Here is an 11,860-nt window from a genome sequence, read left to right on the forward strand (position 1 = left end):
TGACCCAAAATCCAATTACCAATCTATCTATCCATTCACCTGTTCATTTATTAAGGCTTTACTGAACTCCTTCCAAGGGCAATAAAATGCATGAAAAGATGACATTTTGTGGTGATGAAGCACGTGGGCAAGGATGACAGACATCCGGGTCCAAATCCCAACTCCCTGTTTACCCCTCTGCTGCCTTGGGCATGTTACTTAATCTCTCTACATCTTTGTTTCTCATATTTTCTCATGAGATATAGCAAATGTGGTATGTGGAAGGGTCGAGGAATAGAGACTGATGGGCAGATGTGGTAGTAAGACACTTAGGGAGACAGCTGTCAGACGAGTCCAACGCCTCTATCTGTGATTTCAGGTGGTGAGGTCTGTTCTGACAAGGACCAGCGAATGGTCACCGGGGTGGGCAGCAAAAATAAAGGTCATTGGATGTGAGCAAATCAAGTTGCTGAAGGACCTAAGTGTTGATGGTCATCCACATAGTCCTTGAAATCACCCAGGAGGATGGCAGGACGTGGGGTAGGGAAGAGCCTGCGAGCCTTGATGAATCGTCCTCAATGACTCATCCTCAGTGAATCAAGGGAGATGGCTCCGTGGAGGACAGCACGGAACAGCAAGAACGTGGATGACCAGAGATCTACAAACAGATATTTTTATCTGACTCTTGGTAATCAAGCTCAGGAGGTGGTGGTACAGAGTGAGGAAGGTGCCCACCTCACCCCTGACTCTGAGACTCAAGAGAGCTCTCTCCCTTGAGAAGAAAGCCAAGGAACTGTGACTTTGGAGAAAGTGACTTTTTATTAACAGCACCACAGCTGACAGTGGACAAGTGGGATTAAGGAAAGATACTATGGAGTGAGAGCTGAACAAGAATGTTGGACCTTTCAAAGCCTGAGCAGGCAGCTCTCATTAGTGTTACCCACTGCAGACTCCCCCAGTGTCAGTGCTAAGACCAGCCTGACTAGAGGGAAATTGGAAGAAAGTAGGGTGGGCAGTTGGTGTTCTGGCATGATGAGCAGATGCCATGGTCCTGTGACACCTCTATCCAGAAGTACTGGCATCTCGGGGTCTGGGAGGTCTCCAGTCTGTGCGCTGACTCTCACTTCATATCATATTTACATCAGAGGCACCAAGACTTTCCTCCCCCCCGTGCGCAAACAAGCCACACCTTTCACCAACCAAAGTCCATCTCGCCTTCAAGCTACCCTAGATTGGTCACGCAGCCATGGAGAGGTTGGGCCTCTTCACCTTTCCTCCCATTTTACTAACACGTGAGTGTATATAATCAGCAGAGTTTAAAAAGAACCATTCACCTGCTGACCATCTCTCCAGATCTGGAGCCTGAGAAAATAACCTGAGGTCATAGCAGGAGAAGTTGAGGTAGGATCCCAAGAGAGCTTCTCTGAAGGAGGACTAGGCAAGAGGCTTGGGGATGAGGAAAGAGAAGTAAATGCCCAGTGTTTAAGGGAAGAGAGGACAGGGAGAATTTCCTCCTTTGGGTCATCTTTGGAGATGATTTGAAAGGCAGGGAAAGGGTACATTGAAATATTACACAGCTCTCTGGTCTGCTCTGTGTCCAGGTCTCTTTCTCTTTCCCTTTCATTGTAGAATTTGTACAACCCTGAAAAGGATGCTGGTTGGGAGAATGAACAGCCGACAGAGATGCTGTTGGAAATGGTTGGGTAGTGGATGATAGCAGTAGTCACATTCTTAGAGTGTGACTGTGCGCCTTCAAGCATCACAGGGTGGGAGAGGACACCCCATTTCCTGCCAGATTCTCTCAATTGAGGGCAAATCGGAGAAGACTTTCAAGTTTTTGATGCCCTGGTTTCTAACCAGGACACTCTGGCCTTTTAATTTTGAGCTGTAAAAATATTCACAGAAAGCTCTGAAGAGGGAAATAGAATTGGTTTTTGAATCACCTGCTTCCTCCAGGTGTATGAAAAATAAAGAATGATGTCTAGTAAAGACAAGGAAACTAGAGGGCACATGTCAAAGCTGATGATTTATTTCTGAAATTCGTGCAGCATGGTGGTTTCTGTGGTCCGTGCTACGGCTCCATTGATGGAGAGCGGGCCGTTGACTGAAGTTGGAGAGCTGAGTCGTGTCCTCTAAGCTGCTCCAGGGCTGCCTCCTTCCAGCAGGGCCACCTTCTCTGGACTGTCTACTGTGGCAGGACTTCCAAAGCACCAGTGGGGAAGGAGGCCCTATAGGCAGGCGGCTGGTAGTGTAGAGTGGAGCCCATGGTCCCTTTGCGCCAGGACATCCGGGAAGAGGGCATCTGCCCCATCTGCCAAGAGTGCCTGAAGGAGGCGGTGAGCACTGACTGCGGACACCTCTTCTGTCGAGTGTGCCTGGCACGGCACCTGGAGGAGACCTCGGCCTCCGGAGTCCGCAGCTGTCCCCTCTGCCGAAAGCCCTGTTCCGAGGGGGTCCTGGGGGCTGGCTACACCTGCCGCAGACACCAGAAGAAGGTGTGCTGGTTCTGTGAGGAGAGCAGACATCTTCTGTGTATGGAATGCCGGGTGTCCCCTGAACACAAGTCTCACTGTGAACTGGCCATTAAAAATGCCATCAGCCACTACAAGGTAAGGGGTGGGGGGGTCATCACAGCCAACCACTGCCACCACCTCCCTGAGTTACTCCTTACTCCCCGTCCAGTACTCCTGGCATATCCTAGAGGCTCGGTAACTGACACTTTTCTTCGTCTCTTCAGCTTCATCCTATTTTGGACCCTTGTCTTTGCTTTTCTGTGTTTATTTTGCTACGGATGTTAAAGTTTCAATGCACGCGTCTAAGAGGGGATTCTGACACTGTGATGTCAGATTCTCAGGAAGCATGAGCTCCTCTCACTTCGCTCATCTGTAGAAGGAAGGAGTGGGACTAGATAATGCAAAACTCTTTCAGTTCTAAAACTATATGGTTCCCCTGGTTGTTTGTACTAGAAAACTGGCTAGAAATGTAATCAGGTTTTACATATGTTAAACACATAGGTTGAAACTTGGAAATTAGTACATGATTCTCTCTTTCTCTTCCCTCTTCCTTTGTCTTTTCTTTCCTTCCTTCCTTTCTATAGTGATTACTTTATCTTATTTTATTTTTTTATCATAAAAGTGGTACATTCAAACAACACTGTAAGGTATAAAATGAAAACTAATAATCTTCCTGATTTCCTCCATTCTCAGTCCTCAGAGGTAATCATTGTTAGATTTTGTGTATCATTCTTCTAGAAAATTGTGTGTGTGTGAATTTACTCTCTAACACACACACACAAAGTTTCTTTCTACTGTATTTTTCTGTAGCTCATTTTTAATATCTAAAAATACATCTTGGACATTAATCTGTTTTCGCATCAGTACATACAGATCTTATGAATTCTTTTCAACAACTTCATAGTTTTGCATTATCTCCTCCAACCCCAGCCTCCACCTGTACATGTCCAGTGATGCGGGATTCTTCTTCTTTTCCTGAAGCACACATTTTAAGAGTTTTTAAGAGGAAATGAGGTAAAATGACAAAAATAAAAAATGTACCAATAAAGAGCCAACAACAACAAAACTACCCCCTACCCATTTTTTTCTGACCTGAGGTGAGAAGGATTTACTTAATGAAACACATACTCTCTGTGTTTTGTTTTGTTTGGTGGGGAAGTAATTAGATTTACTTATTAATTTTAATGGAGATACTGGGGGTTGAACCCAGGACCTCACACATGCTAGGCAGGCACTCTACCACTGACCTATACTCTCATCCCCTACCCTCTTCATTTAATAGCACGTTCTTATCTTTAGTCCACAAATCCCATCCCCCTTTTTTTCTGGTTTTTTCATTCCATTTAATCATCTTTCCTTCTTCTCCATGGGCAACCACTTAAAGTGTTCATTCTATTTTTATTTGTAGACAGTTTGGTAACGTACACATTGCTGCATTGGGTGCTTGTGTATTAACAAAATAACATCATAGGCCTCATTCTATTTCTTGTTTTTCCAACCTACCATGCTTTTTAAGATCCGTGCATGTCTTGTGGGTCACGTAGTCCATTGTTTCTGACAGCTGCATAGTAGTCCACAGCGGCACATGCCGCATTTTACTCATCCATCTCCCTGGGAGTGGACTTTACAAGACTCCAAGTCTCTGTTACCACAAACAACATTGTAGTGTGAACGTCCCCTTAGAACCTAAGTGAGGAATTTTCTAGGATTTTTACCCAGAAACAGGACGACTGGACCATAGTGGATAGCACACTTAGGTGACCAGGACCCTCTCCAGAATGGCTGCACCAGAGTAACACCTCAGAGCCCACAGTGTGGTCCTCATATCCACATACATCCCCCACCCCCAGGCATTATCCAGCTGTCTAATTTTTATTAATCTGATGGGAGTCAAATAATATTTCACTGTTATGTTAATTTCCATTTTTCTAATCACTGGTGAGTTTGGGCATCAATTCATTCTCTCTTCTGTGAATTAATTGCTCATATTCTTTGCAAATTTTTCTCTTGGGTTCTTGTCTGTGTTGATTTCTGGGCTTTCCTTCTATGGTCTGTATATCAGTCTCTTGTTGGGTTTCAGACATGGCAGCTATTATCTCTAACCTGTCATTTCTCTGTTCATTTTGTCCATAGTGTTGTCATTGAAGAGAAATGTTTAATTTTGAGGCAATCAAATTAAATAATTATCATGATTTGTGTTTCGAGGATTTAGTTAAGACATCTTTCCCTACTCCGAGGTCACAAATGTATTCTTTATTTTCGATTAACTTCATAGTTTTCCTTTCACACTTAGGTCTTTAATCCATCTGGAGTATACCTTCATACACGTTTCTAGGTGGGGATCTGGCTTTATGTTTCTCCATTGTTGTAGCCAGTTTTTTTTTTCTTTAATGGAGGTGCTGGGTAATGAACACAGGACTCGAGTGCTAAGTGCACACTCTCCCCCTGAGCTATACCTCCACCCGCTGTAAGCCCATTTTCTCAACACTATCCCCCTACAGATTCTGTCCCTTTTATCACTGATCTGTGTACTACTTTTTCTTCTTATTTTATTTTATTTTCTTCCAGTTTCATTTATTTATTTATTTACTTTTTGTATTTTGATGAAGTAGCATATTTTATAGCAATTTGGAATGCTTTATTTTGTGGTTTCCTAGTGAGCTCATTGGGAAAGGTACATTTCTTTCTTTTTTGTGTGTGTGTATATATGTTTTTATTGAAGTCAGTTTACAATATTGTGTCAATTTCTGGTGTACAGCATAGTGCTTCATCATACATGAACACACATGTATTCGTTTTCATATTCTTTTTCACCACAAGTTACTACAAGATATTGAATATAGTTCCCTGTGCTATACAGTAGAAACTTGTCTTCCAATTTTACTGAGATATAATTAACATACAGTACTATATAAGTTTAAGGTGTGCAGTATAATGATTTGACTTACATGCATCATAATATGATCGCTACAATAAGTTTAGTGAACATCCATTATCTCATGTAGATACAAAAGTAAAGAAATAGAAAAAAAATTTTCCTTATGATAAGAACTCTTAAGATATTTATTCTCTTAACAACTTCCATATGTAACATACAGCAGTGTTAATTGTATTTATCGTGTTGTCCATTTCATCCCTAGTACTTATTCATCTAATAACTGGAAGATTGTGCATTTTGACTACCTTCATACAATTACCTCCCCCCCACTTCTGGTAGCCACAGATCTGATCTCTTTCTCTATGTTTGTTTGTTTGTTTGTTTGTTTGTTTTGAAAGTATAATTGACCCACAACACTTTGTTAGTTCCTGTTACACAACATAGTGATTCGATATTTCTATTCATTTCAAAACGATCACCAGGATAAGTCTAGTTACAGTGTGTCACTGTACAAGGATATCTCATAGTTATTGACTGTATTCTCCACACGTACATTCATACCTATGGCTCATGCATTTCAACTTTTTCTTCTTAAATTCTTTTGTAAACACAGATCTGTGCCTGAGCTCTCTCTTCTTTCATTTTCTATTTGTTCTTGCCCCAATACCACACCATTTTGTTATGATGGCTTTGTATGCCCTTTTATCTGGTTGAGCAAATACATTCTGTAACTAAGCTGACTAGAGATTCTAAGAAGAATGTTTTCAGACTCTTTTGCTGACACCCCCATCCTGCACCTTTCTTCCATTTTGATTACTTAAAGGCCTACGTTGATATCGGTATCAGCTTTGTTTATTTTTCCTTCCTACATAGTTTATCAAAAATCAGAAAGTGAATCTTTTACAAACTGAAATCATTCATTATGTCCTTAGCTTCTGGGACACAGTGATCCCTCCTGACACTGATTTAAGATGTAGAGAGATGTCCCATGCTTTCCTGGTCTATGGGTTTGCCTCCAACAGAGGATTCTTGTCCATCCCAGCCAGGATGGGGGAGTGGTATATGAGGCTTTGAGTCACCTCTGTAAGTCAGTTCTCTCTAGACTGGCTTCACTTGTTAATGGGAAGTAGTAAGAATTATCGGTGATCAGCACACAACTTTTAGATGTTGACAGAAAAATATCCTGAAGTCAAGTAGAAAAGGTTCTTTACTGTTATTTTTGTGTAGTTAAGACTTTTTAAAAAATTACCCATTGCTTTCCCCCATCGTTATCCATGAAATAAACTCTCGTGCTCCTTACCCCAAGCATGATGCCTGGAAGGCTGCCTCTTTTCAGGCAGTATGTTACTCTAGCCTCATCTTGTGATCAGAACCCCTACCATCTGTCCCGAGGGCACCGCCCTCATCTCCAGTCTGACCAGCACGGGTGTCTGTCTCTCTAGGAACGACTCAATCGCAGGAGCAGGAAGCTCAGAAAGGACACCTGCGAACTCCAGCGGCTCAGGGCTCAGGAGGAGAAGAAACTGCAGGCTGTGCAGGTGGGGCTCAGAGTCCTGGGAAGGACTTCTGGTTCCGGCCATCTGTCTGTCTGGAGCAGTCTGCTGTCGGGGCAGGTCTTGGAGGCTGGAAACATGGGAGCTGGGCTCTCAGCCTCGGGGTTTGCTGGCTGAGTGACCTGGGGCAAGGCAAGCCCTCTGATCTTCACGTGGTTTATATGTTCACTGAAAGCCAGTCCTGCCCTACTTGGCTCACAGTGAGGATCAGAGGAGACAAGCAGCCCCACAACTGCAAGTTGCTACACAAACCAAAGTCTCCTTCTCATCTCTGACCAGCTATCTTCCTGCTGAGTGGGGTGTATGTAGGTGTGAGTGTGTGCGCGCTACCCACGTGTGACATGGGATCTGTGGATGTTCACAGGAGTGCAAGGTGGGGAGGGGAGGTGTCCCTGCCTTCAAGAGGAACACAGCTGCCTCTCCAATACCTGTGATGTGCAGAGGCAACACCATGAGGTGGGGAGGACTGAGGAATCAACATTCTCACTCAACATTCAGAGACTGAGGGTTGGGGAGCCATGTGACATTGACTCTTAGGGAGTCCGTTTTCTGTAGTTTCAGGTAGACTGTGGGACCCACAGGCTGGAGGCTGAGTTGGAGACCCAGCACCAAACCCGGAGACAGCTGGAGGCCCTCTCTCAGCAGCAGCCAGACCAGTTGGAGGATGTGCCAGCAGAGATGTCCAGAATCTTTGACATCTCCAGGGCAATAGTGCAACTCAGCAGGCTGGTCACTGATCTGGAGAGGATGGCCAGGAAACTGGATGCCAACCTGCTGAAGGTGCAGGCCCTAAGGCACTTCCCAAGGCCCTGGGCTCTCCCCAAACAGCTTACCTGTAGCATCCTTCTGAGAGGTGTAAGGAGAGGCTTCTCTGTGACATGTGGCAATGGCTTGTCCAAGTTGCAGCAGAGCAGGGTACACGGAAGGGGTGTTATTCCCTCTTGTTCTCAAGGTGACAGCCCAGAGGGACATCCACTAGTGGGTGGGAGAGGGGGAATTTGGAGGTGACAGGAACCTGAGAACTGATTGTGATTCTCACTCTCTTTCTCCTAGGACGCCAGTGACTTATTGAACAGGTATGAGCCATCCCATCTTCCTTCCCACGGGTGCTTATACACACAAACCCACCCAAACATAGACGTGTGCATGGGCTTTATCAAAGTCAAGGAGCGCCACTATTCCATTAACCTGCATCTTCATGCTACTTGGACAGTGGAAGGTCCAACAGAATATACTGAATGATTTCTTTGTTTCTAAGGAGCACACCAGAGCAATTAGAGGCTGTTTATCCCAACTTAGAGAAGAGACTTGACGAATCACTTGTTCAGCCATCCTCGGCAGATCTGACCTGTTCATCCCTGGGCCACCTCATCTCAGACTCACCTCAGCCTCCTGGCTTTCATTCTCCCAACCTGTCCAGCCTCCCATTGGGTCTACCTAGTGCGCCTTCAGTCCTGCCCTGTCCTGAGCATGATCCCCTCTCCTCATCTCCACAGTTGTGACCGGATGCCTGACCCTCTGACTCCTGGACAGTTTCACAGCCTATTTCCTGAACCAGGCTCCTGCCTGTGGCTCCCACTGCACAGGTCAGGATCCAAGATCTCCATTTTGCCTGTGAACTGATGGTAGCACCCATCTCTCACAATCTCGTATTAAACTAGGAGTCCCCAGGAACGTGGATGGCATGAGCTCACCAGTGGTGAGGCCACTCTGCCTATGGAGTGGGCATGTCTGTTGGAAGGAATGCTCCTTCTGAGCTCCTGTAGCACCTGTTGTCTGTACCACTCACCTGGCACTTACATTATTTTTATGGTGGGCAGACTCTACTGTGACCCCACCATGGTCCTCCCTTTTTGGTGTTCATGCCTTCATGTGATTCCATGACTTGCTTCTAATCAATGGAATATGGCAAAGGGGATGAGATGTCACTCCCATGGTTAGGTTATGTTATGTGGCAACGGGGATGGAATATCACTTCAGTGACCGTTACACTGGATGGGACTCCTCCTTGCTAACAGACTCACTCTTGAGACTCTCCTTGCTCTGCGGATGAAGTACGTGACCCTGTGGCCAGCAGGCAGCCTCTAGGAGCTGAGAGCAGTCTCCAGCTTTCAGCCAAGAAGCAGGGGCCCTCAGTCCTGCAGCTGCAAGAAAATTAATTCTGCCAACAGCCTAAGTGAATTTGGAAGGGGATTCTTCCCTAGTTGAGCCTCCAGATGAGAACCCAGCCCAGCCGATAACCTCGATGGCAGCCTTGTGAGACCCTAAGCAGAGAACACAAATTTCTGACCCACAGAAACTGTGAAGCAATAGATATCATAGAAACAATGATAGAATAAATGTGTATTGTTTTAAGATACTACATTTTATGGTAATTTTAATGGAGCAATGAGTAATACATTTTTATATTAATTACTTGTGCATCGCTTCTTTGGTTAAGGACAGTTCTCTGTCTTTGTGCCCCCAGGGTTTAGGAGAGTGACTAGCTCATAGTTGGTGTCCAGTGAAATTTATTAAGTGGATGCATGAGTGAATTAATAGAAAGTATAAGGGCCTTCTTGATTTTCCATGTTTAACGAAAAGAACTTCTAACTAGTCTCTATTGAGCCCTTACAGAAGAAGTCAATACTATACTAAGTACTGAAGGATATAAAGAATAAAACATGGCTATGAGGAGGGGCTGCATTGTGGTGGAAAGAGTAAAAACTCAAGAATCAGACTTGACTGGGAGAGACTCGGACAGAGGAGAGAGAGTGAGGCTGGCAAAGCCAGGGTTGGCTTCATGGGGGTGGGATTGGACAGGCAGCAGAGGAAGGCGGGAGAGAAGGGTGAGCATCCAGGATCCAGGCTGGGATACTGCACAAGTGAAAGCGTGGCGGCAGGGAGAAGCCACAGCACATTTGCAGTACAGGAGACTGACCCAGTTAGTCTGGAACACCCGGGAATGGGGAGGATCAGAAGCCAAGCAGAGGGTTAGATGAGTGACACCAAGACATAGGTAGCCATCAAAGGCTTTTGAATTAGGAGTGAAGGGAACAAGAGGTGTTTAAGGAGAACCACTCTGGACTCTGGGTGCTAGAAGGATTGAGGGCAGGGAGTTGAGGGCTAAAAGGGAGAAAGGAGAAGAACCTAGTGTGGATGTTCAGAAAAAGAAGTTACTAGACAGGAAGCTGTAGGTCTCAGGGAAACATGAGACCCACAAGTCTACAAACAAGACATTGGCCAAGGAAAGAACACCCCTGGAGGTGATAGCTAACAATTCCCGTGTTCTAGCTGGGGTTAACGTCTCACAAGAGAATTTGTCCAGAAGCATCCTACCAGGACTGGGAGGAGACTGACAAGCTCCCCGGGTCTCTCTCCACTGGAGACAGTCAATTACCTTGCAGGTGCCTGCCAGGCACTCTGTCCTTTTCTGATGTGACTACAAGTGATTGGGCCGGTGGTCATCTGAGCTGCATATGATTGGCCAAATCAGCCTATAAGCTGGCCTGCCGAGAAAGATCTTATCGAAAAGGGATTATGATGATTAACTGATCATTGGGTTCTCTTGGAAATTCAGAATGGATCTATGATGAATGCATCACTAGTTGGCAGGAAGAGCAGCAGTAGAGAGAATAAGAACTGCACACGTGGCCGTGTCCTACAGCAGATGTCCATGGTCCACGTCACTGAGTGGCCAGAGGTTAATCTAGTCTCTAGGCTGCCTTGGATCTCAAGTCCCCTTCCCACAGTTCTTGGATGTACACAGGCTGTATGGCTTAATGGTCATGAGCATCGACTTCGGAGCCAAACCGTCTGTCTAATGTCTAGCGTCTAGTGTGTATTATTGCTGTGTTATTTACTATCTGCTGATTTAGGACTAGTTACCCAACCTCCATACGTCTCAGTTCTCTCATGTATAAAACGAGGCTATTAATAATAGTACCTACCTCTTGGGTTGTTGTGAGGATTAAATGAGTTAATATATAAAAACATTTATTACAATGACTGGCCAGAGTGAACTCTATATGCTGTTGTTGTTGTTGTTGTTATTTTTTTTAAGATCTCTAGTTCTTCCTTTGGGAACTACTTGTGTTTCCCCATCACTCCCACCACCCTCACCATAGCTTTCTGCGAGAACTGGTAATGGTGCAAAAATCCCATTTTCCTCATTTATGTGCCTGTCCTTGTAATAAATTTTCCTATTATCTGAACTAACTTGAGCTAGCCTCCATTCCTTATAATAGAGGGAGCTGCCGCAGTGTAAGATGTGAAAAAACCAGGTAAACTTGTGAATGTCTCAAGAAAGGTGCCCCAATCCTTTGGAGTCTTGGAGAGGGCGATCGGGAGGTTGGGGGTCCGGACTTCAGTACTTCTCTGGGGGAGGGAAGCCCGAGTCCAGAGTCTGTGACAGGCAGAGCATGCAGGCTCAGGGAGCTGCCTTATCTTGAAGTTATTGTGTTTTAGGACCTACGCACTTTCTCCGCAGTGAGCCCACACTCCAAAACAAGTCAACTTCCAAGTAAAATTACCCTGGGAGAGAAGCAAGTGCTCATAGACCAACATGAGTATTTTCACTCACTAGCAGTTTTACTTCTCAGCGTAAGAAATATAAATTGCCTTTCTGAATCCAAGTCCCTCGTGGGGAATGCGGCCAGCAGTAAAATATTCACACCCACCAGGGCACTCGTTTCTGGCCAAGGCAACCCAGTGGTTAAGAGCTCTTTAGTCAGATGTGGTTTAAAATCCTGGCTGCATGATCTTGGCTGAGTAAGTAACCAAAATTCCCCTGACCTCAGCTTTTTAAACTTTAAATTGGGGATACCAATAGGAGCTGCCTGGCAGGGTTACCAAGGGTAGGTGACGTAATACACACCCAGCCCTCCAACAGGACAAGGTCTTCGTACACACTTACCCTGGAGGCTAAGAGGCATTTTAAAAGACCCAGCTAAAATCAA

General features: G+C 45.1%; 1 protein-coding gene across 1 annotated transcript; it reads left to right on the forward strand.

The window, feature by feature from the left end:
- Positions 1-1,007: 1,007 nt before the first annotated feature.
- Positions 1,008-10,907, forward strand: TRIM40 (tripartite motif containing 40). The gene is made up of 6 exons (XM_010974088.3): positions 1,008-1,380; positions 2,028-2,588; positions 6,813-6,908; positions 7,479-7,703; positions 7,977-7,999; positions 8,182-10,907. Exons 2-6 carry the CDS (start codon positions 2,244-2,246, stop codon positions 8,423-8,425), a joined length of 933 nt encoding a protein of 310 aa, XP_010972390.3. The 5' UTR covers positions 1,008-1,380; positions 2,028-2,243; the 3' UTR covers positions 8,426-10,907.
- Positions 10,908-11,860: the final 953 nt, after the last annotated feature.

Source organism: Camelus bactrianus, chromosome 20 (genome assembly GCF_048773025.1).
Source record: "Camelus bactrianus isolate YW-2024 breed Bactrian camel chromosome 20, ASM4877302v1, whole genome shotgun sequence".
Taxonomy (NCBI): domain Eukaryota; kingdom Metazoa; phylum Chordata; class Mammalia; order Artiodactyla; family Camelidae; genus Camelus; species Camelus bactrianus.